Here is a 25,004-nt window from a genome sequence, read left to right as displayed (position 1 = left end):
CATGTGGAAGGGGGTCCTGTTCGTTGTGGGAGATAGAGCAGGCTATGAAAGACAGCAGTGAGGTTGAAAGAAAAGTCAGGGTGGGGCGGGGAGCGGTGTTGTCAAATACCTTATTTATTTATTTATTTATTTATTTATTTATTTAATGTTTTACTGAGGTGTAGATCAGATGATATGAATATCTTACTGATCATGATGGTAATTAAGCCCCCTAGAGTGCAGCCTTTTATGAATGGGCCAGGTGAACATCTGCCAAGGACAACACTGTCCTGATTCAGATTCAGGTGTTCTTGCTCTTAAAGGTCTCTTTCAGCTCTTCACTCTATTGGCTTTTCATGGTTCCCATAAAAGAGTGTGAAGAAGGCACATCCTTGCATTTTTACTGAAGAAAATGCTCAGTTACAGGTACAGGAAGGAGGAGGTTACAGAACATCCTCCAGAGAATCTTACATTATGCCATTTGAATGAATAATTAGGTCTCATCAGGATCTTTAGTTACAAGCCCTGAAGTACTTCAAGTACTTATCAACGTACTTCAGTGTACATTTTGATGATGCTGCTTCCTTTTTCCTTTATGTTGTGTAATAGAAACAGGAAATTCAAAGCTTAAGAGAATCCAACAGAGAGCCACGAGGATGATTAGGGGACTTGAGCATCTTCACTAATGAAGAGAGACTGAGATCTCTGGGGCTGCTTAGTCTTGAGAAGACTGAAAGGGGATCTGATCAATGTCTATAAATATCTGAGAGGTGGGTGTCAAGTGAAGGGGTCCAAGCTCTGTTCAGTGGTGCACAGCAATAAGACAAGGAATAGTGGATATATACTTGAACACAAAAGGTTTCACCTCAACATGAGCAGAAACTTCATTACAGTGGAGGGTGACAGAGTACTGGTGCAGGCTGCCCAGGGAGGTTGTGGAGTCTCCTTCTCTGGAGACTTTCCAAACCCACCTGGATGCATTCCTGTGTGGACTACCCTGGGTGATCCTGCTTTGGTAGGGGATTGGACCCGATGATCTCCGAGTTCCCTTCCAACCTCTAATATACTGTGATACTGTGGTAACACTGCTGTAAGAAACGAAGAAGGAAAGAAAGAAGACACTTGGTACACGCCTCTCACCTCTCACCGCATTACGTTTCTTAAGAGTCGATGCATATAATCGGAGCAGAGGCACAGAGTGCATCAGGGGCTAGAGCTACCCCCGGGTGGTGAAGTTTCCTGCCGCGTAACCACCCACCAAACCCTGTCAGCTGGAGACTGACCATGCCGTGTTCCCAAGAGTCACTGTCACCCACCAGCAGACACGCCTTGAGACAGTGACCCTGATGGAGCGCTGTAAGGATTTTCTGCGTTCACGAGCAGCAGTGACACATTTCAGTCTGACATCACCGCCCCTGGCCGCACAGCACAGCAACCAACCCCTGCTGCTCGCATCGGATTTGTTATCACTTCTTTGCTCCCAGGGAAGGCCAACCCAGCAGGAAAACGCCTGTTCTGAATACCAATGGTAACGCCGCTCTCCGCTACCGCCCCGCCCGCTCCCTGGGGCGCCCCTCCAGCCGGCACGGCCTCTCCCGGCGTCCCCCGGCCCGGCACGGCCCCTTCCGGCGCCGGGTCAGGGGGAGCGGCGTGCGGGCTGGCATGGCGGAGCTTCCTGCAGGGGCCGAGGCCGGGACGAAGGCGAAAGGAAAACAGAGAAACAAAAAGAAAGCGGCGGCAGGTGGGGAGGGGATGAAAGGGTCTAGTGCAGGGTTGGCAGCCGGCTCGCCGGAAGCCCTTGGGCTGGGCTGGGAGTCCCACCCGTGGCCTTGGGTGTGCTGCCCCATCCCGGCAGCGGGGCTGTCTCCCCTGTGTTAAAAAACAACCGGGGGCTAAGGGGCTTGGCCGCGATTGCGTGTAAGCGGATAGGCGGCGTGGGGAAGGCGGTCTGCTGGCCGGTCTGTGGCGCTGGTTGGGATAGAGGCGGCTGTGGGGTGGGAGGGATGCGCAGTGGTGGTGCCTCCTTGCTCGGCATCCGTCCCAGCAGCGCACTCGTTGCTCGCCTCAGCCGGTGCCTGGTTCTTGTTTCCTTTCCACAGCGTCCAGCTCACTTGTGGATTCATTTGTTTCATTGTTTATTTTAAAATAAAGCGGTAACTAAGGTGAAAAGAGATGTGAAACACACAGCTATTACACAAGAATTTGCATCTCCGCTTTTACTTATTGTATCTTCTGTAGTTATATGAAGAAGACATGTAGTAGTCACTGATGAAAGAAGGAAAATACATACCTGTATTTTTTTTTTAATCTATAACAGTTGATGAATCTGAACTTCTCACTGTGCCAGATGGATGGAAAGAGCCACCCTTTACAAGAGAAGATAATCCAAAAGGCCTGCTGGAAGAAAGCAGTTTTGCAACTTTATTCCCAAAGTATAGAGAAGCATACTTGAAAGACTGCTGGCCACTTGTCCAGAAAGCTTTGAGTGAGCATGTATGGATACTTTCTAATTGTGGTACTATGCTTTCTCTTTTAAAAGACAGAGGTCTTAAGCTTATGAAAATAGTGTGAGTTGCTTTTCTGATACTGCATTTGTGTATATTTTTACCGTACTTGCACTGGTATTGCCCTTGTCATTTTGCTCTCTGTGGGAGGAAGTGTCCTGTCATCCAGACACTGACAACTGTGTTGTGTCTGAATTCAGAGATATGAGGGAGGTAGTGTTTTGGGCCTTGTGACACCTACATTCAGGTTTTTTAATGTGTGTCTGTATGTGTGAATTTCCTTAAGCTGACAGTCATTAGGGAATTTTGCAACATGGTTCTGGATTCAGTATACATAGAATGTATATTCACCTGGAATATTGCATCCAGTTTTGGGCTCCCCAGTTCAAGAGGGACAAAGATCTGCTGGAGAGCTACCAGGATGATTAAGGGAGTGGAGCGTGTGCCCTGTGAGGAAAGGCTGAGAGCTGTGGGGCTGCTTAGTCTGGAGGAGAGAAGACTGAGAGGGTATTCAATAAATGTTTATGAATATCTGAGGGCTGGGTGTCAAGAGGGAGGGGACAGGCTCTGCTCAGTTGCCCCCTGGGATAGGACAAGGGGCAAGGGATTAAAACTACAGCACAGGAGGCTCCACCTCAACATGAGGAGGAACTTCTTCACTGTGAGCACTGGAACAGGCTGCCCAGAAAGGTTGTGGAGTCTCCTTCTCTGGAGACTTTCAAGACCCATCTGGATGCATTCCTGTGTGACCTGTGCTAGATTCTATGGTCCTGCTCTGGCAGGGGGGTTGGACTCGATGATCTTCAAAGATCCCTTCCAACCCTTAACATCCTACGATCCTGTGTAGTGTACTTTGTTAACTTACTGCCAAAGATGAATTCTCTCTTTAGAGACTGATTCGCTGTTTCTTTTCAAATAATGCAGTATGTGAATGCAACACTGGATCTAATTGAAGGAAGCATGACTGTTGCTACAACTAAGAAGACTTTTGATCCCTATGCCATCATCAGGGCTAGAGATTTGATAAAACTTCTGGCAAGAAGCGTTCCATTTGAACAGGTCTGTGTTAAATCTGTCATAATACTTAGAAAAGGGTTTGTTTTCAAAGTGTTAATTTTTGAGTCAGGAATAATAAAATATATATTAAAGCAAATGTATCTGAAAGCCAAATGAGAAGAATAAACCGACGTATTGTCTTGACTCTTCTGAATAATACATCTGTGGTCAGATGATAATTGCCTGCTTCTTGTCTCTCTTTAGGCAGTTCGTATCCTTCAAGATGATGTTGCATGTGACATCATTAAAATAGGCTCTCTGGTGAGGAAGAAAGAGACTTTTATAAAAAGAAGAGGACGACTTCTTGGGCCAAAAGGATCTACTCTGAAGGTATTTCCAATAGCTGTAGTAACCATACAATTTAGACCCAAATTGTGTCTGGTCTTTGCACTTACTTAATTTCCTTTTTGTTTTATTTTTTGTGTAGGCCCTGGAACTGTTAACAAACTGTTACATTATGGTGCAAGGCAACACTGTTTCAGCTCTTGGTCCCTTTAGTGGGCTAAAAGAGGTAAGGGAAGGCAGGTGAGCCACCATTTGTGTAGCATACTTCTGTGGCCAGCTCAAAGGCAGGTGAGAGGAAAACTGGCACCCTCTAGGATGTCTCACTGATTTTTCAGCTATGTATTAATGAGCCACATTAATATAGTCTTAGCATCTTAACTGCTAAATTTTGCTTATACTCTGAGATCTTTTTGTCTTGGAAGCGTAGAGTTAATGATACATAACCTTTGAAAACAGTAGAAGAGTGCTTGTCAAAAGCAAGTTTCTCATGACACCATGAAATCCATGGTAACAGAAGTAAAGTTTGTAGGATGTGCTGGAGCGTCCTGGACACCTGACAACAGTATTGCTATTTCTGAAGTGCTTTGCCTTCCAGTTAACCATGTATGTTAGCTTGTTAAATCTACCTACTTTTGGGAACAGGGGCAGGGAGAGGAAGCAAGATAGTATACCTGCTATTTTAATCAATTAGAATATGAACTACTTGCTGAGGCTTCTGTTCTTTTCCATTAAATACAGGTTAGAAAAGTTGTTCTGGACACAATGAAGAACATACATCCCATATATAACATTAAGGTTAGTGTGGCCCACCGTGCATCTTTGTTTACAAGGAAATGCTATTATTTTTCTCTATATATATCTTTGAGAATTTATGTAGTGTGCCTTTAAAAAGAAAAGAAACCTGACTGACTTTGCTATCCTTCATTTTACCAGGACATATTGGCATAATATTAAAAGTACCTGAGAAAACAACAAAAGGAAAAGCATATATAAACTTTCCTCCCTTTGATTGTTTGCTTGATACCTGCTCATTAGAGCTGAGGCACCTACTCCAGTGCATTCTGTCCTCATTTTGAGATGTGTCTTTCTGATTCTGCTGTTGCTAATCGTATCACTCTACCCTTACTGAACTGAGAGGTGGAAGGTTCACACACAGTGTACTCACTGTGAGAAAACTTGGTAGTTTGGAGCTCTTGGCTACTACAATAATACTATGTTTTTTCAATCTTTGTGACATTCCAAAACCACTTCCTGAAGACTTTAATGATCAAAAGGGAATTATCAAAAGACCCTGAACTGAGGACACAAAGTTGGGAAAGGTTTTTGCCAAAGTTCAAGCGGAAGAACTTGAAAAAGCGCAAGGAGCCAAAGAAGAAGAATACTAAGAAGGAGTACACACCGTTCCCACCTCCACAGCCAGAAAGCCAGGTCAGCTGAGACTGTACTTGATTATGCAGAAATACAGCATGACTTGAAATCACATTCTTGCTAACGAGGTTGTGAGGCTTTTTCTGTCAGGTTCTGATTTCCTGCTGCTATACATCTGGCTTGTAATGCATAATGATCTAAATCTTCTTGGTACTTGCCTTACACAGGTTGATAAAGAGTTGGCAAGTGGTGAGTACTTCTTGAAAGAACGACAGAAGAAACGAAAGCGCATGGAAGAGATAAAGGTAAATTTGTTCTAACCCACTGTTCAGTTAAAAAGCATTTGACTGCTGACTTGGAATTCATTCATTTCTTTGTCCCATTTGTTCTGCTCTGCTGATACTTGACCTTTTTTTCGGTAACTTAAGGCAAAGCAAGCAGACGCAGTCAAGAAAAGACAAGAAGAAAGACAGAAAGCTTTTATCCCACCAAAGGAAAAGCCAGTTGTGAAAACAAAGAAAGGTAAACATTATATTTATTTATTTTTTTCTGAGTTAAAACCTCCTGTCTGAGGGAGTGTGTATCTGTTAATTTTGGAGGAGTACACCTGTGGTCTGAGGAGTGAGTTGCAATAGTTTATACATGTGCAGTGTGTGGCATCTGTTCACGTACAGTTGTATAGGCTTTTTCATATGAGTGTTCTTTGAGTTCTGCTGAGAGAGCTTTGTGCATGACACTAGCTTCAACAAAAATGATTACTGAAATAGCTTATAAAATATTAGTGAACATAAAATGAGACTGAATCAGTGCCATAGGATGCGGCTTACTGTGTTTTTATATGAAGTCATCCTGTAGACTTAAAATTGAGAAGCAGTAAAATTCATGTCTCTTGTCTTTGTTGGGTTTGTTTTTTGTTTTTTTTTACAATGTAGCCTCCACTGAGAAAAAAATTGATATTGAATCCATCAAGGAAAAGGTAAAAAATGCAAAAAAGAAGAAATTGGGAGCACTTCCTGTGGAAGAAGTCAAGTTAAAAATGGCAGCAGACGAAAAGAAGAAGAAGAAAAAGAAGTAATTGAGATCCTGTGATGCTCACTTTTCTCCTACATTGATGAACATTTTCACACTTGGAAGATTTGAGACTTCTTGCTATCAGGTTAATCTGGACAAGAAAAGACTAGGTAGGGAGACTATTCTCTTTTCATAAGTACAATTTAATTAGTCATCCTAAAGCAGATGAGGAGAATTTCCAGGGTTGGTGAAGAAAATGCATTGCTTGTGTTGTTTGAGTAAGTGAGAGCTTGTATTTGGATAATATTCATCCACCTAAAGAGAAGGTTTCTTAATAGAAGCATTTAGGAGTTTGACACAGGATGTTTACACATTAGGGTCAGAGAACTCCATGGGTGTTTAAAGTAATTCTTCTGTGAAAGACTACCAGACTATACACAGGCTCAGTTTACAGTGAGAACTTTTGCAGAATGGGCAAGATTTATTGCTGTGTTGTGCTTTTGTTTCTCTAAAACCTGATAATTTTGAGTGTTTTGTCTTGGTGTTAATAAAATATTTTAATACATTGGTTTAAAATTCATTAATTCAAAGAATCATAAAATGGTTTGGGTTGGAAAGCACCTCCAAAAGTCATCTAGTTCAGCCTCCTCTGCAGTAAGCAGGGACATCCTCACTTAGATCCAGTTTCCCAGAGCCCTGTTGAGCCTCACCTTGAATATCTCCAGGGATGGGGCCCAACCACCTCCCTGGGCAACACATTCCAGTGTTCTGCTCCTTCATAGTAAAGAACTTGTTCCTAACATCCAATCTAAATCTGCTGTTCTTTGGTTTGAAGCCATTGTGCCTTGTCCTGTCACTGCAGGCCTTTAGAAATACTCTCCATCCTTGTAGGCACCCTTCAGGTACTGGGAAGTCGTTATTAGGTCTCCCCCGGGCTCTCCCCTCTCCAGGCTGAACACCCCTCAGCCTGTCCTTGAAGCAGAGGTCAGCAGGTGTCTGCAGGGGTCTTTAGGGGTGTGTAGGATTTCTACAGGGGTCTGAAGGGCTGTTCCAGTGCTAGGCATTTTTCCTGATAGCCAATCTAAACCTCCCCAGGCACAACTTGAAGCCATTTCATCTTGCCCTGTCATTTGGGAGAAGAGACCAACCACCACCTAACTAACAACCTCCTTTCAGGCAGCTGTAGAGATGGAGAAGACCTCCTTTTCTCCAAGCTGAACAACCCCAGTTCCCTCAGCCATTCCTCCCCAGCCCTGTTGTGCAGACCTTTCACCAGCTTTGTTGCCCTTCTCTGGACCTGCTCCAGCACCTCAATGTCCTTCTTGTAGTGAGGGCAACAAAACTGAACCCAGTATTTGAAGTGCAGCCTCTCCAGTGCAGAAGATGCCCCCAAGCATGGGAGGCAGTAGCAGCATGGGAGCAGCTGAGGAGGACAGAGCACGGTCACTGCTCTGGCATGAGGCGAGGGAGAGGACAGGAATGTGGCCATTGTGGTGCAACCTGAGAGAGACTTACAGCTCAGGAGTTCTGCTGGAACAGGGCTCTAGGGAGACAGAAGCCTGCTCCCCAGTGCTGTTGATAGTGTGGTGGGTTGAAAGGAAAGGCCCAGCTTTTCCTCCCCCACTAAGAAGAAATAGCCACAGCCAACTCAGCCTGTGGAGTGTAAGGGAAAATGCTCTATTTACAAAGCAATGATCACAGGGAATTTATATACACAAATATACAAAATTTACAATATCTACAGAAATATACAGCAAAGAAAACGGGAATAGGATCCCCCAACAGAGGGGCTTCCCCCTGTACCCCCTTCACCCCCCTACCTCCCTCCTTCCCCAAAGAGGGTTAGAAAGAGAATAGGGGAATTAACAAAGCAGAGGGCCTAGTACAGGAGGGTTAGTAGCTTATTAATGCTTATCTGTTATTTGGCCAGAAGCCCAGAAGGAGTCAGCTAGTAGGCTGAGTGAAGGAAGTGAAACTGCTCAAAGTTCCAGCTGCCCCCGGGACTTAAGACCTTACTCCCACCAGATCTACCAATGAAATTCATTTAGAATACAGTGTATTTACAAGATATTCAGCCAGAGTGTCCCTTCCTTAAAGGCACAGCCTCAAACGGTCACAGGTACTTTAGGAGCTGGAGCTGGTGTATGGATGTACCTGGTGTCACAAGAAACAAGTGCTCTGAGAGCAGTCGTACCTTGGCTGCTCCTCCAGCATCCACCACTGCCTGCCAGCTCCCTGACCGCCACTGTCCCGGCCCCGCTCCTGCCCCGCTCCAGCCCTTTCTGCTGCAGCATGTGGAGGAGAAAGAATGGATCCTCAGGATAAAATGAAGCCTTGCCCATTCCCCTCCTGAGATCTCTTTGAAATATAAAAATTAGACACAATACCAAAATGATTCTTCTGTGCACTTTGATCTCTGGGTGCCTGTTATCAGTCTCTGTCCGGGCTGAAAACAACGCAGCTTTGCCTACACTTACTGCCAAGGCCAAATATTTCCATATGGGAAATCTGCACCTCAAGAGCAGGTTTTGATACACTCTTTTCCTCCTCTTACAAGGATACTGCTGGTGATCTTACAGAAAAACTGATGTGCTTGTGACCTTCCTGTTTCTCTCCAATTGCTTCTCCTTTCTCAGGTGCCTCCTGAGAGAACGTGATGTGGTGAGGCCACAGCCACCCATGGCAGTGACTTATTAGGAAGGCAGCAGCTGTTCGTTCAATTGCATAAGGCTTTCTTCTCTGCTTCAGCTGAAATAGCAATAAGTTACCAGTCAAAGTCTGGGTTCAGGGAGTGGAGGGGTAAGGTAAGAGTACCCTGTGAGCCAGTGATCTGACAGTTGCCTTTAAAAAAATACATCTGGTGAGTTTCAGGAGGTTATGTCTTAGATGATTGCAGAAGCAAAGAAGACAGCAACCTGCTGATAATGGATAGTTTTCTGAAGCATCCTGGGACATTGCTTTCCTGTTGTGTTTTCCTTAAAGTTCTATCAGTCATTGTCCCAATTAGTTACTTTGTCAATATGTTAAATGATCAGTCAAGTGCTCAGGTAATTCAAAAGGACCTTTGAAACACAGCTAACAGGCAAGTATGAGATCAAAGCCAATACAGGCATAAACTCAATTCCCTCTCAAATATGAGTCCCAGACTTTGGCAATGCAAATGGCCTGCATTCAGGATCTCTCTCCAGGTGCATATATTTCACCCCCCTCTCAGAAAATGTTACACTTTTTCCTTTCAATGTAGCACCTCAGGGCTTTTTGAAATAGCTATGTGAGTGAAACTAGGCAAGAGGGATAATAGCTGATTCTGGCTGTTCTAACATGGGTACTCCCTTAGCACTTTGAAGTCTTTCAGAAAACAAGGAAAAGCCTGGATTTCATCCTCAACAGTAACATCACTTTGGACTGGTACCTTTGCACATACCTGAGCTTGGGGAAAGTCAGGCTTTGCTGCCATCTCTACATCTCTATGTCCCTACATGTTAGCAAAGCAGAGTTTAAAACCAGTGTTAAACCATATACTTTATAAAGGTAACTCAGAGCAGGCAAAAACTGGATGGGAGCTTCTGCCATAGGAAGAGAGCTAAGGGGAGTTGATACAAAGGTTTGTTCCTGAGCATGTGATGCTTCAAATGTGGCATCACATGCACCATATCACCTCTGTGAAGTTCTGCTGCCTCTGGACTTTCAGACCTGGCCCAGCACTGCTCCTGGTGTTTCTGCATAAAGGAATAAGTCTTGGCAGTGCCTTACTGCCACCGTTCTCACCCCAGCCCTGACTTGAGGAAAGAAGAGCTGATTTTAAATCAGTGATAATTTGGGGAAACCACAGATAAGTATTGCATCCTTGGGTGCAGCCTTTGGAATCCTGAAGTTGTGGTTCCCTGTTCTTCAGCACTGCTTTGTCTGTCTTACTGCACCTGGGATTGGCTCACTCTGTGCTAAACTCATACTAGATTTGGACTATTATTTTTTAATCAGTGCATTTCAAGCAATGCCTTTAGTCAGATGCCTTTTTATTCAAGAAATAGAGCAAATCTTTTTAGGGAGCAAAAGCCTGAGAAGTTGGCTGGCTGTTTCTGAAGTGTGTAGTTGGTGTGATCCACTGCTACACAAATTGAGGAGTGACATTTGTGGTACTTCCCATAGACTGCTACAACTTTGTCTGCTTTACACCAACAAATTGAAACTGTGCTCAGCTGAGCAGCAAGTATTATGAGTTTCTGGCATGTATGAATGAAGCTTTCAGATGAGTTACACAGATTAATTTCCTAAACCTGTGACAGTTGTGGTCTCTTGGCTTCCCTGAATGTGACTAGAAGCTTTTTTATTCAACTAGCACTACACATTTTGCCCAGAAATGAGAACTTCAGCTTTTCTGCCTTATTTCCCCCTTATTTTTATCTCAAATTATTTATCTTAATTTATCTTATTTTTACCTCCCCCTTATTTTTATCTCAAATTATCTAACTCTTGCAGCAAGTCCAGAGAAGGCCACAAAGATGATCCAAGGGCTGGAACACCTTGGCTATGAGGATAGGCTGAGGGAGCTGGGGTTGTTCAACCTAGGGAAGACTCTAGGGGGACCTTAGAGCTGCCTTCCAGTACCTGAAGGGATCCTACAGGAAGGCTGCAGAGGGACTTTTCCTGAGGGGGTTTAGAGACAGGACAAGGGGCAATGGTTTGAAGCTGAGGAGGAGCACGGTTAGAATGGAGCTTAGGAAGAAGTTCTTCAGTACCAGGGTGGTGAGACTCAGGAATAGGCTGCCCAGGGAGGTTGTGGCTGCCTCCTGCCTAGGGGTGTTGAAGGCCAGGTTGGAGGAGGCCCTTGAGCAGTTGAGTGTAGTCGAGAGGTGTCCCTGCCCATGGTGGGGAGGTAGGAGGAGATGAGCTCTGAGGTCCTTTCCAACCTGAGCCATTCTAGGATTCTATGAAACCACTGTCTTGCTTCCCCATGCTATGCTGAATTGTTTTCAGTTAGTATAATGGAAAATAATTAATAAGCAGGTAGCTCAGTGGGAAGAATGATAGGAGAGGAAAAACAAGGAGAAGAACTTAGCCAAGGACCATGCTGCCTCCTGAAAGCTCAGTTTTTTACACCTAAGCAGAGCAGCTGAACAGCAGTGTATGAACATCAGCTGCTTACAGAACAGATACTGGGTTTGCACAGGTTATGCAAACAGATACAGGATGCCCAGGGAGACAGTTGGGATCCCATCCCTGTTAATACTCAAGGTGAGGCTCTACAGGGCTCTGGGCAACCTGATGTAGTTGAGGATGCCCCTGCTGACTGCATAGGGTGTTTGGACTAGATGACCTTTGGAGGACCCTTCCAACCCAGATCATTCTATGAGATATCCCCACCCTTGCCACACCTGTCAGTCAGCAGGCCCTTTCCCCCCTGCCCCTGTGGTTCTTCTTGTTCTGGATGAAGAGGGGCAGAGGTTTTAGTCCTTAGTGCTGTGCATCAGAATGTGAGCCTGGGCAGTAACTGCTCTGCCAGCATTACATCAGAAAACAACTGCTTTTAACTTGGATGGTATTTTTCATGATCCCCACAGTGGCTGCAAGGACAATAACCCCACTTAACTTTCTGAACTGCTTAGTCACCATGTACACCATCAGCTTAGTTACCTATCCAGCTTCTTCAGCCTTAGCTCAGTGCAAGTACGTTGCTGCCCCAAGGGCACATTGCTGTCTAGTGCCTTCCTTAACTTGTGTGCACAGCTACTGACCAAGGCCTTTGGAGAAGATACTGTACTTGCCTCTGGAGAGCCCCCAGTCAGTCTCACAGGCCATGACAACACCTGGCTGTGGTGAACTAACTCATTCCAAGGCATCATGTTCCTGAAAAAATGGCTTTGCATTTGTCTCACAGACTCCCACTCACATCTCCCTTGTCTTTTGAGGTGAAAGAAACAAAAGAGCAGCTGTGCAGAGGGACCTTAACAGGCTGGAGAGGTGGGCCCGTGACAACCTTAGGAGGTTCAACAAGACCAAATGCAAGGTCCTGTATCTGGGTTGGGGCAATCCCAAGTACTGATACAGGCTGGGCAGGGACTTGGAGTGCTGGTGGATGAGAAGCTCAACCTGATTCTCCCTCTCTACACTGCTATGGTGAGACCCCATCTGGAATACTGTGTCTAGTTCTGGAGCCCCTATTACAGGAAGGATCTGGAGGTGCTGGAACGTATCCAGAGAAGGGCCAAGAGGATGAGCAGAGGGCTGGAGCACCTCTGCTATGAAGGCTATAAGAGAGTTGGGGCTAATTCAGTCTGGAGAAGAGAAGGCTCCAAGGAGACCTTATTGTGGCCTACCAGTATCTGAAGGGGGCTACAAGAAAGCTGGGGAGGGACTTTTTAGGCTGTTAGGTAGTGATAGGACTAGGGGGAATGGAGCAAAACTAGAAATGGGTAGATTGAGATTGGATGTTAGGAAGTTCTTCCTCATGAGGGTGGTGAGACACTGGCACAGGTTGCCCAGGGAAGTAGTGGAAGCCTCATTCCTGGAGTTTTCTAAGGCCAGGCTGGATGTGGCTGCGAGCAGCCTGATGTGGTGTGAGGTGTCCTTGCCCATGGCAGGGGGGTTGGAACTGGATGATCCTTGAGGTCCCTTCCAACCCTAACAATTCTGTGATTCTATGATTGTGTCAGGGGGCTGCACATTCAGAGCTTTTACTTCTTCAGAGCTGTGGCCAGCATAGCATATGTTTGGGGGGTTGTTTTTTTAATTTTTAAATGTCCCACAAAGCAAAACAGAGCTCTGGAGCCCTGGGCTAACACAGAACTATGTCCTGGTTTAGAAACAGAGCTGAAAGGAAGATGCTGAGCACGTGCATTAAGTTCACTAGGTCTGGTTAGCTGTGATGTGAGTTTATGTTTGGAGACAAACTGCACACTAAGAAGCAAAAAGTGAGTAAAAACTCATTTTATTTGCAACTGTGGCAAAACTCAGCCATTCAGGAACTCCACATGCAAACAAAAGTGAGAGAGCTCTTAAAAAGTGATAAAATCTTCCCCTTTTCAAGCATTACTGATGTATGATTTACTTTAGTTCTAAGACAGTAATTTTAGTAAGATTTCCTGCTTTTCTGCATTTCCCCATCCTCTTGATAACTTGCAAGCTTTGAGCAGTACAGATTCATATCAGAGAAACAAAGAACAAGGAGGTTAATTCCATTACTGTAAAAACTTATCTGAAAGCAAAACTTTGCTTCTCCTCTGTCCTCGGCAGCTGGTTCCAATCTAGACAGCTTTGCACAGAAGGTCTTCAGCTCGATTAACATACAAAGCCCCTACTTAGTTCAGTAGAAGCTCTCCTAGAGTTTCTATATTTTCATCTGAGGCAATAAAAAAGGGCTGTTTGTCTTTGTCAGTGATGTACAAAGCTCCTAAGCAAGTCTGGCAAAACCCCAGGCCCAGGGAAGCTCTAGCTAGGATCCCCCACAGCAACCCCAGAACACAGAGGAACCACACTTGCCCCTGAGCTCTCAGCAAGCTGCCCAACTCAATGTGGTCAACAAAACACGTGTACAAAGTAGCTTAGGACAGCACTGCTACCACTGGCCGGGAGAGAACATAACTGTTTCTGAGGACAACGAAAATTACCGTGTACAAATAGGACAGAATCTGTCAGTGCTTCTGAAGATGTTTCTCCCGTCCCCCAGCATTTGCTAAGCAAATGTTCACGTTGAGAAAATAGGTGGCCACCTTCACTCAAAAGCCTGGCTTGTGACACAGCCTGGAGAGACTTGTGGCCCTTAGTGGTAGCCAAACCACCACGTTTTACTACTTGCTTGTTGTGACTGTCAGGGTTTCACTCGAGCTCTGCCACACCAAGTTACTGCAGATCCGCAAGAAGAATCTGATCCAAGGATTTTCTGATCCAAACAGCAGCTGCCATGGTGGAGCTGAAACTGCTCTGCTGAACAACTTACGACATGGGCTTAAAATAAACTTTTCTCTTTGTTGCTTATTAATTTTAAACTTGAAATGTAGCATCCTTAAGAAGAAGCACTCTGAAAACTAAATCATTCTTACATACACTGACTTGGTGAGAACAGGGATAGACAAGAGGCTCAAGAACAGCTCTACTCTACATTGCAAAGAACCTGGCTACTACAAACCTGACAGCTTGCTTAAATACCACTGGACTGTTAAGTTTTTCCTCTTAACTGAACTGCTGGCAAAGAGAAATCCTCTCTACTCATTTCTAAGATGTACTTCAAATTATTTCCTCTCTACCCATTTCTAAGATGTCCTTAAAATCTTTTCCTCTCTACTCATTGCTAAGGTGTACTTAAAACCATTTCCTGTCTACTCATTCCTAAGGTGTACTTAGAATTATTTCCTCTCTACCCATTACTAAGAGGTACTTAAAATTATTTGTCCATTTGATTTCCCATCCCATTACTGTTTTCTTTTTCTTGCTCTAGTTATCCAACTGCCTGTGAATCATTTAGGAGAGGAAGCAGACAAGGCAGTCAGTCTCACCTAGCTGTAACATCTGGTTTTTTCAGGCCTCCTCACTCCAGAGTATCTTCAGATTAACATTCCAAAGGATTTGTCTTAAAAGAAGAAGTCGGCAAGCACGAGAAAGTAAGATGAGGGATACAGACAGCTCTGCTCCCTCTAGGACAGGCTACATCTCTCTTCATCTGCCTTATACGTTATGATGTACTCTGGGTAAATCTGTTGCTTTTCAAAGACAACAAAGACAGAAGGGTTGAATTCGTTGTCCACACAGCTGTCATAAAACTGAAGGCTGCCAACACGCTTTGGCGGGGGGCGAACGTAGGCCGCGGAGCCTCGGGTGTAATCTCCAACCAGCACACGAGCCACGAACATGATTCTGACTTTCCCCAGAGGCTGGCAGTACTCGTGGGAATAGGAAGCATCTCTAGCAAAGTAACTTCCTGCAAAATGGTAGGAAAAGGTGGTGATGAGGAATAATGGGTAAAGCGACAGCGAAAACTCAGTGTCCCCTGGCTTCCCAAGAAGATACAGAATACAGAATGAAGCAGGTTGGAAAGGCCTTTGGGATCATCCAGTCCAACCTATCACCCAACACCATCTAATCAACTAAACCATGGCACTAAGTGCCTCATCCAGTATCTTCTTAAACACTTCCAGTGATGGTGACTCCACCACCTCCCTGGGCAGCCATTAAAATGGCCAGTCTCTCTTTCTGTGAAGAACTTCCTAACACCCAGCCTAAACCTCCCCTGGCACAGCTTGAGACTGTGTCCTCTCATTCTGCCACAGAGGGACTTTTCCTGAGGGTGTCTAGAGATAGGACAAGGGGGAATTGTCTGAAGCTGAGGAAAAGTAGGTTCAGACTGGATCTTAAGAAGAAGTTCATCAGTACCAGGGTGGTGAGACTCTGGAACAGGCTGCCCATGGAGGCTGTGGCTGCCTCTTGCCTGGGGGTGCTGAAGGCCAGGTTGGATGAGGCCTTGAGTAGCTTAGTCTAGTTGAGAGGTGGGGAGGTTGGAGGAGATGAGCTCTGAGGTCCCTTTCAAGCCTAAGCTATTCTAAGATTCTATGATTTCACCACAGAATTTCCATTAAGAACTTATTATTTTAGGAATATTTCTTTCAAAACTGAAAATATATAAAACCACTACAGGTATGTCTATTATGGTAAGAGTAACAGAGTGCAAAACATGAGGACCTGCCATGATCACACTGAGGGAATGCACACCTTTCTTGCTCACTGCCCTGATGACCAGGGGCCATTTCTCTGGCAAGTTCCAATTATGAACAGGAACCTTCAGAACACCCCACCTACAGCAGCAGAGGCTTTTCACATCCCTACATGCACTCCCTTAACACCTTGTGAAAAGACTTACCCCTGCACCAAGCAAATCCTTGTCCTGTGCAGAGAGAAGGAAGATTACAATACTAATTCTAATTCCTACCTCTTCTTTTCACTCTGTATCTGTATTTGAAGACTTCAAACCTTGGCTGTAGCATCAGGGGAGTCTGAGGAGATGTCTAACCACAGAGTCACTTCCTACATACCCATCCCATAGTTTGTTCCATTGCTCCCACAAAGCCTCCAGTCAAAGTTGTAATGACAGATGGATTTCATGTAGGTATTATTGCATCCATGGAACAGGAGCTTTTCAGAAACATCTTTCCCTCCATTTTCCCTCTTCATCTGCTCCTTTTTCCTAACAGAAAAATACAGAGGAGAGCATGAGCCATGAAAGCAAAAGGAGAAAGGATTTTTAAATTATGTAACATAAATATCAGCTCAATGAGATTTCCCTTCTGCTTTCTCTCTCTCAGACTGGAAGATGAGACAGACTTAGCAGTATGATGAGCAGTTACAGGATGAGCAATATGCTGACAGCAGTGCCCAGCAATTCTACATCCTTCTGGCTTTTGAAAGTGAATTTAAGTAAGCACTGACATTCTGCAGTCCCCACTGCATCAACCTCTTGCTGCTCTGTAGGGTCTTATTAGTGCTGCTTTAATGTCTCCTGCCTCTTTGCAGAGGTGTCCCTGCCCATGGTATGGAGGTTGAAGTGGATGAGGTCTGAGGTCCCTTTCAAGTTAAGCCATTCTGTGTATCTATGAACATACAGGACACCAACTCATGGGGACTCTGTCCCTGTAAGGATGAGGAAATAAATACTGACCATTGAAACACCTTCCAGAGGGCTGGGTTCTGAATCCTCTGCATTGTAAGGATTATGTAGTTTTTCATTGTTTGAAGGAAGAGCTGCTTTATTGTGTGATATTCAGAGCTTGTATTACTGATCTCCACTGCCTACAAAAGAGAAACCAAAGCACAAGAAAACATCAGGCTTTAGTGAGCTTTTAAGATGCAGAAGCCTAACTTCAGCAGGAAGACTTTCAGAAGAGTCCCCAAGTTACACTTACAAAGGTTAATTTAATGCTTTAGATTGTGACTCTGATTAATTAGGACAGACACTTAATATGACAATCACTATGTCACTCCTGCTTTGCAAAGGCACCTCACCTCTCTTCAGGAAGGATGCTGAAAGCAAAAGGATGAATGAAGTGTTTATCATCTCCCAAGTAAGAGCTGGCACTTGTCACTTTACATCTCAAGGAAACAGAAATCTCACAAAGAAAATCTGAGTGATTGTTCCAGATAATATTAGTTTTCTATATATAGCTGGTTAAGAAGGGAAGCATTGTTTGTAAACCTTTACGGGAGCTTCAGCTATTAATGATCAAACTCTATACATCCAACCTGCCAGCATCATACCCCCCTAACTTCTCACAGTTAAAAACTGTAACTTAAATATGGACTAAAAAAAAAAGAAAAAAAGCTACATTTCTAAAGCTAAGAGATCAACCAAGATTCTAACAAGAATCCTACCCTGCTTAAGAAAATAGATCTCCTCCTTTCCTAGAGGAAACAGAATCTCTACATCCAAAGTGTTCACGTGAAAAACCCATCCAAACCCACACATTTTACCCAAAGAAAAAGTTAATGCAAAATTTAATTAAAATACAGTTCCAGCTCTTCTGTTTGCTTAGGTCATGAGTAAATCTTCCTTTTTTCCCCTCCAAAGAACTCTGCATCTTTAAACTTCTAGAATGAATACTTCTCTTCCATGAACTGGACTGAAAATGCATAGTGCTGGCAGACTGACATCACTTGTTACAACTCTCTAAGCTCAGTGGGGACTCAACCAAAGTTGTGTTAAGCAGGGGAACTGCAGTGCTCATCCTAGGAGGTAGAATGATACCAACATCTTAACCTGGCAGGCAACAGCTCCATGTTCTAGAAGGCTGAGTTTAGAGAGGAGATTAAACAGGACTTGTGTTTCACAGCTGCGTAGTAAGAATTAGGGTACCACGTCCCTCTTGTGTATAAATCACAGAATCCTACAATGGCTTAGGTTGGAAGGGACCTCAGAGCTCATCTCCTCCAGCCTCCCCACCACGGGCAGGGACACCTCTCAACTAGACTCAGTGCTCAAGGCCTCATCCAACTTGGCCTTCAACACCCCCAGGCAGGAGGCAGCCACAGCCTCCCTGGGCAGCCTGTTCCAGAGTCTCACCACCCTGGTACTGATGAACAGCTTCTTAAGATCCAGTCTAAACCCACTTTTCCTCAGCTTCAAACCATCCCCTTTGTGTTGTCTCTAGACACCCGCATGAAAAGTGCCCCTGCTCATGGTGGGGAGGTTGGAGGAGATGAGCTCTGAGGTCCCTTCCAACCTAAGCCATTCTGTGATTCAATTATTTAATCATATGATGATCTCTAAGCAGCAAAGCCAGCCCTCTTTTCCATGAAAACTTTGTGGGTTGTCCTTTCTTCCCCAAGGACACTTCCCTTGCTAGTGAAGATTAATGCCACATTGCTATTGCAGGTTGATACTTAGTAACAACATAGAATCATAGAATGGGTTGGGCTGGAAGGGACCTCCAAAAGTCATCCAGTCCAACCCCCCTGCACTCAGCAGAGACATCTTCCCCTAGATGAGATTGCTCAGAGCCTTCTCCAGCCTGACCTGAAATATCTCCAGGGATGGGGCCTCAACTACCTCCCTGGGCAACCTGTTGCAGTGTTCCACCACCCTCATGCTAATGAAGTTTTCATAACAAACTTCTTTAGCATTTTTTCAGACCTAAAAAGAACACATCCTGCAGAACATGAGCCTTTGCCAAGCAGAGAAATCATCATTGCCCTGACAGCAGTTTCTGATAGCTTGTGACTGTACAAGAACAGCACTCTGAGATCAACCCCCATCACAGAATCATAGAATGGTTTGGAAGGGACCTCCAAAGGTCGTCTAGTCCAACCCCATTTGCTTTTGGAAGGCTCCTATCAGTGACAGTGATCCAGCTAGAATTAATGAAGCAGAGAGGCAGACTTCTTTCATTGCATCGGCTTCCATTCCTGTTCCAGCACAGCAGCCTTCGGTGTGCGTGTGTCAGGATTCAGCAGCACAGTACCACACAAAGACCAATCCTCTAACAAACCCACTGCACACAGTGCTCATCTGTACATTACAGACACAACTGAAACCCCAGCCTGAAGTTCAAGACAATTTGACAGAAAGCCCCAGGTCACTTGGTCCCATCCTCCTTGGTCTAGTCAGTCACAGAAGCATTCACCACTCTTTGTCAGTCCTCTTACTGCAGTGGGTCAGTGATGTCTGTATCAGGTGATAGGATGAGGGAAGGGCCTGAAATTGTGTCAGGGGAGGTTTAGGTTGGATATTAGGGAAAATTTCTTTGCTGCAAGTGTGGTCAGGCATTAGAACTGGCTGCCCAGGGAGGTGGTGGAGTCGTCATCCCTGGAGGTGTTCAAGAAACGTGGACATGGTTTAGTGACCATGGTGGCATTGGGTTGATGGTTGGATTCAGTGATCTTAGAGAGCTTTTCCAACTGAAGCAATTCTAGGATTCTATGTGGTGAATATAAATTCCTTTAATTTTGCCTTCCAAAGGTTTACTGACTACTAATTCCACCTTGTCTGATACACAAAAACTAAAGAAATCCACATCCACTTGCCAGTTTGTGTTACTGCTTGCCATTATGAATTTCATACCCTCTGCTTTCTAGAGTGATTCTAAATGACTAAACAGCTTAAGATACTGCAACACTCCAAAAATAATCCATGGTCTCAAACCAGAGCTGCTCTTTGCAAGCAAAGACAACCTTCCCCCCATGTCACAGAGGTGTTCTCTTTTAAAACGGATCACTTCTGGTGCAGCAAATTCTGCCAGGGTTATTTGTCTGAGGAGAAGGCAGTTCATCGAGTTGGAACAGTCAGCTGGTCACCATATGCATGCAGAATCACAGCCAGCCTCCATATTACCTACTGCAAAAAAAGCAATCTTAGGGTCCCACAGAACTAGCTCATCTAGCCCAGGCTTCCACCTCTAGCTCCACCAGGTTACTAAGGGTTTTGACACTTTTGAGGTATAGAATGAACTTTTCCTTTCCTATGAAAGCTGCTCAGGTTACAAGTGAGGACAGGCTGAGGAAGCTGGGGTTGTTCAGCCTGGAGAAGACTCCAGGGGGACCTTAGAGCTGCCTTCCACTACCTGAAGGGATCCTACAGGAAGGCTGCAGAGGGACTTTTCCTAAGGATGTCTAGCAATAGGACAAGGGGGAGTGGTTTGAAGCTGAGGGAGAGCAAGGTTAGACTGGAGCTTAGGAAGTTCTTCGATACAAGGGTGGTGAGACTCTGGAATAGGCTGCCCAGGGAGGCTGTGGCTGCTGCCTCCCTAGGGATGTTGAAGACCAGGATGGATGAGGCCTTGAGTAGCTTAGTCTAGTTGAGAGGTGTCCCTGCCCATGGTTGAGAGGTTGAAATAGATGAGCTCTGAGGTCCCTTCCAACCTGAGCCATTCTAGGATTCTATTTCCTTTGGTGCCAACTGAACAAGCAAACTGAGCTCTGGGAAACAAGACAATTCTTCTGTTTCAGCTATCCCCACAAGTACTACTGGCAATACCATGGATCTGCACATGCCATTCCAGGGCCTCTCCTGCTCATCTGAGTCACTCCAGAAACACCCCAACAAATGGACTCAATGCAGCCTGAAGTTTTCAGAGTAAATAAGAGAAGCACTTAAGTACATACAACTTGGAGACCTATAGAGAACTCAGCTTCCTGTCTTCCTGCCCTGTTTGGGAAAAATTTAAGCTTATCTTCATCAGTTAAGCTACTGATAAGGCAAAAGCAGAGCTGATTACCCAGAGCCTTTATTATTTTGACATAGCTCAAAAGACACCAGGTCCAAAGCTTCAAAAGCTCTGGCTGCCAGATTCCCACACAAACTCAGAATGAGTTCATTCAGCAGGTGCTGGCTACCTGACACTTTTACAGCCTTGAGAAAGGAGGGGGTTTGCTTATTGTGAAAAACAGCTGTTTGCAGTGAGCCAACGTGCAGAGCAGTTGGGTTCAGCTTTTCCACCTGATGTTTTCAGCACTGTATGTAGATGACACTGCTGCACACACATATGGCCAGGTACTGATGCTATGTGGAGCAAGGCATCACTAAACACGAGAGGTGTAAAAGCACAACACAGACTGACTGAAACCAGCCCATAGAAGCTAGGAGACGTGGTATTGCTGCTTCTCAGACTACACTAAGGAACATAAAACACAGAGAATGGCAATGGAGCTCTCTGATAACTGAAAGCAGCCAGAAGGAATCCCCAGCCTGGAAATCTGGCATTCCTTCTGTCCTGTCTCTAGTCATCATGGCTGGGTCAATACAAATTGGCCAGCATCATGCAAGACAAGGAATCACAGAATGTTAGGGGTTAGAAGGGACCTGGGAAGATGATGCAGTCCAACCCCTCTGCCAGAGCAGGGCAGAGGGCAGGTTACAGAGGAACACATCCAGGGGGATTTTGAAATCACTCCTGACCCAGTTATAATCCCTTCAGTTAAGCATCATCCTTTCCATTAGAACTACAAGAGGAGGGGCAAAAAGGTGGGGGGGAGGGGGAAGAGAAAAAAAAGGTACCTTATATCCAAATTCAGGCAGAGCAGATGGATCCCAGTGGCTAGGACAGGTTTGATTTGAAATTGAAGAATCTCTCTGGCTGTTTGCAAACAGACAGGAAACAAGGTGTTAGTAACTCTGCTGCTGCTCTGAACGTTCAGATTAGCAGCATCCTCTTTGGTCAGATCCTGTATTTGAAAATAAACCACAAAACCACAAAAACTGGGGAACAGCCCTCCTTCACTTGCTTTTGTAAGAAACAACTCTCCAGCACCAGTCCTGTGGCTGTGGTACCTGCAGTAACCTGTACCCCAGGCACGTGGTGATGCAGAAAGCTGAGAGGCTGTGACACAGCTTCTGTGCAGTCCAGGGGATGTTTTCTTCTAGCAATACCTGTATTCTTTCACAGGATCACAGAATGGTAGAGGTTGGAAGGGACCTTCAGAGATCTTCCAGTCTAACCCCCCTGCCAGAGCAGGAGCACCCAGGGCAGGTCACACAGGAACACATCCAGGTGGGTTTGGAATATCTCCAGAGGAGACTCCACAACCTCTCTGGGCAGCCTGTTCCAGGGTTCTGGCACACTCGCAGGGAAAAAGTTTTTCCTTCTGTTCCTGTGGCACCTCCTCTGCCCCAGCTTTCCTCTGTTGCCCCTTGTCCTGTCACTGAGCAGAGCCTGGCTCCGTCCTCCTCACACTGCCCTGCACATCTTTATCACCAGGAATGAGGGCACCCCTCAGGCTCCTCCGCTCCAAGTTCGTCTCAGCTCCCTCAGCCTGTCCTCACAACAAAACTGGACTGTCTTAAGCAGTTCACTGAGGTCCTTCTTGAACTGAGGTGCCCAGAACTGGACACAATATTCTAGATGTGGCCTCAACAGGGCAGAGTAGAGGGGCAGGAGAACCTCTCTAGACCTACTAACCACAGCCCTTCTAATACACCCCAGGATGCCCCTGGCCTTCTTGGCCAGAAGGGTATATTGCTTGCTTGCATCCTGTTGTCCACCAGGACTCCCAGTTACTTTGCACAGTTGCTGCCAATGCTGGCAGCCATTTTGCCTTACAACTACTTGTGAGTTACAAAAGCCCACCATGAGCATCATTTACCCTCTCTTGATCTTCTGCACATCTTCAGAAGACACAAACTTTGGCCGCCTGCAGACCCGTCTTTCAGTTTTGTAAGTGATGTTCTTCTGTGTCATCTCTTGAGAAGAAAAAAGAAGGGAAAAGCCATTAATAACTCTATGTGATGGAGTCATTAATTAATAACATTCATCAATGAAGAGTACATATTAATTGTCCATTTTATCAGCCCCACGAGGCCTATGTAAGCTTCATCTCCTTCCTGTAACTGATATTTAACTTGTACCTATCTTGCTTGCTCTCTTACATCATTCATGTTCTTTAAATGTTGCTCCAGCAGCACAGAAAGGTCCTCAGATTTTCATTTTTACCATCCACAGGTCAACTCAAAGCTTATTCTGACTTTATGTGAAGACTACGAACCTTTACTTCTGATCCAATCAAAGTCTAGTTAGGGTTAAAGAATAAGAGGGAAGGTTACTTTGTAAAGAACTTCCTCTGGGCCATCACTCCCTCACTTCTCCTTCCAATGAGTAAGTCTGGTAGTGTTAGTAAGAGAAGTCATAGCTTCTGCAGGTAAGACAGCTTGCAATTGAGTCTTAGTAAAGCACTACAGAGTTGTAAAGGAGACCTTTTAAAATGAGTACCTTTAAAATTGAGCTGGTAGCGATGCAAGCCAACCTGGAAAGAAACGGTGGCATCTGGGTCTGCTAGATACAAATTCTCAATAATAGCTGAAGTTGGTGATTTCACAATATCTCCTTCTCCCTTTGCAGGGGTGGGGGGAGAGGAGAAAAAAAAACAAAGAGAAGAGTAAACATAGTCAGGACTAAACCCTGGAGAAGTAGTTTGGGTAGAGGGAAAGAGGCAAAGAGGAGGATGAAGAAGAATCTGCACAGAACTGTAACATGTGATTACCAAACACTCCCAGCAGACACACAGACAGATGATTAGCACTGAGGGACACACCAGTCCCACTGCAATTTCTGTACTGGTCTGGGCTGAAGGAGAGTTCATTTTCTAAAGAGCAGCTGGTATAGTTCTGTGGTTTGGGTTTGTGAGGGAAACAAACCCACGGATGTTTTTATTCTGCTGAGCAGTGCTTACACTGAGTCAAGGCCTTTTCTGCTTTTCACACCACCCCACCAGTGAGTAGGCTGGGGGTGCACAAGAAGCTGGGACAGCTGACTCCAACTAACCAAAGGGACATCCCATATCATGTTGTGATCAGCACACACAGCTGGGGTGAAAAGAAGGAAGGGAGCAGATGTTTGGAGTTACAGCATCTTGTCTTTCCAAGCAACTGTCATGTGTGATGGAGCCTTGAGAAGGCTGAACATCAACTTGCTGATGGGAAGGCTGGTAGGTAGCTGTTTTGCTTTCCTTGTGTATGCAGCTTTTGTTTCACCTGTCAAACTGTCTTTATCTTGACCCACAAGTTTTCTCACTTTTACCCTTCTCATTTCCTCCCACATCCCACTGAGCCAGAGTGAGTGAGCAGCTATGTGGTGCTTAGTTGCTGGCCAGGTGCAACAGATGCACTCAACACCTTGACCAAGCTAGGTGGTAGTTTGGTTCAAGCTTCAAAGGAAGCCTAGGCCTAGGTCATGAACTTCTCTAGTTCCAACATGTTCTCTGAAAGCCCACAGAGCAGCAGGGTGACATGGTGAGCACTGATGCCTATCAGCTTGGGACCCAGATGATAGCTGGTGGCTCTTCCAAGCCTAATTTGTTGAGGAACAATAGAAGGTGCAGGTTTCAGGAGTCTCACATTTACTTTTCCATCCTATTTAATTTGACTATGAGCTAATAGCTTTATTCCATAAATCACTGCACTGCCAGCCCAAGTTAGCTCTTTAGGAGCTCTCCCTTATGAGAAGCAAGCTGCACAGCAGTGATCTCCCCTCGAGCCAGTACACCTCTTAAGGTTACTCCTTGAGACTGAGAGATCCCTTACTAACTGCAGATCTCCAGCACATAACCTTGTTTTAAAGTGCACCAAGACTGTGTATTTGCAACTCTGAATTATTCTTCTGTCCTTTGTGCAGTAGGTAATAGAGTGAAGCTAGCCAGCAGACTTCATCAAGTCTCACTTTTACAACACCCTGCTTCAGTAGAACTACTTTAGCTGCTGGCTCTGGTGGTGGTTTTTTAAACAGCCTAAAATGTCCCTCATGACAAACCGGCACAGCTGGCAGATTCTCCATCTGCTCCACAACAGTGAGGTTAAACCACAACCTAGGCTGAACTCTCTAATATACAAACCAA

The 25,004-nt window shown here is 45.1% G+C and overlaps 2 protein-coding genes across 2 annotated transcripts in view; one reads left to right on the top strand and one right to left on the bottom strand.

Annotated features, from left to right (window-relative positions):
* Window positions 1-1,629: 1,629 nt before the first annotated feature.
* On the top strand, window positions 1,630-6,774 carry KRR1 (KRR1 small subunit processome component homolog). The gene is made up of 10 exons (XM_009905268.2): window positions 1,630-1,720; window positions 2,297-2,472; window positions 3,408-3,542; window positions 3,744-3,869; window positions 3,967-4,050; window positions 4,563-4,619; window positions 5,082-5,252; window positions 5,420-5,497; window positions 5,621-5,714; window positions 6,125-6,774. The coding sequence occupies exons 1-10, from the start codon at window positions 1,642-1,644 to the stop codon at window positions 6,265-6,267; spliced, it is 1,143 nt and encodes a 380-aa protein (XP_009903570.2). The 5' UTR covers window positions 1,630-1,641; the 3' UTR covers window positions 6,268-6,774.
* Window positions 6,775-13,135: 6,361 nt separating this feature from the next.
* Window positions 13,136-25,004, bottom strand: part of LOC104304520 (zinc finger CCCH-type antiviral protein 1-like) — a 28,684-nt gene continuing 16,815 nt past the window's right edge. The window contains exons 9-14 of the mRNA XM_054173791.1: window positions 23,384-23,504; window positions 22,761-22,857; window positions 21,676-21,754; window positions 16,849-16,979; window positions 16,226-16,377; window positions 13,136-15,117 (exon numbers count right to left, since the gene is read on the bottom strand). Coding sequence (XP_054029766.1) covers window positions 14,834-15,117; window positions 16,226-16,377; window positions 16,849-16,979; window positions 21,676-21,754; window positions 22,761-22,857; window positions 23,384-23,504 — 864 coding nt within the window. The 3' untranslated portion in view covers window positions 13,136-14,833. The remainder of the gene's footprint in view (window positions 15,118-16,225; window positions 16,378-16,848; window positions 16,980-21,675; window positions 21,755-22,760; window positions 22,858-23,383; window positions 23,505-25,004) is intronic.

The sequence above is a fragment of the Dryobates pubescens genome, chromosome 27 (genome assembly GCF_014839835.1).
Source record: "Dryobates pubescens isolate bDryPub1 chromosome 27, bDryPub1.pri, whole genome shotgun sequence".
Lineage (NCBI taxonomy): Eukaryota > Metazoa > Chordata > Aves > Piciformes > Picidae > Dryobates > Dryobates pubescens.
This window is presented reverse-complemented; position numbering and strand designations above follow the sequence as displayed.

What these genes read in the sequence shown, in the direction of transcription:
- KRR1 (XM_009905268.2), top strand. Translation starts at nt 1,642, where the DNA reads ATGGCGGAGCTTCCTGCAGGGGCCGAGGCCGGGACGAAGGCGAAAGGA. An exon ending in CAAAAAGAAAGCGGCGGCAG is followed by an intron (nt 1,721 to 2,296) that starts GTGGGGAGGGGA and finishes AATCTATAACAG; the next exon opens with TTGATGAATCTGAACTTCTC. An exon ending in GAAGCGTTCCATTTGAACAG is followed by an intron (nt 3,543 to 3,743) that starts GTCTGTGTTAAA and finishes GTCTCTCTTTAG; the next exon opens with GCAGTTCGTATCCTTCAAGA.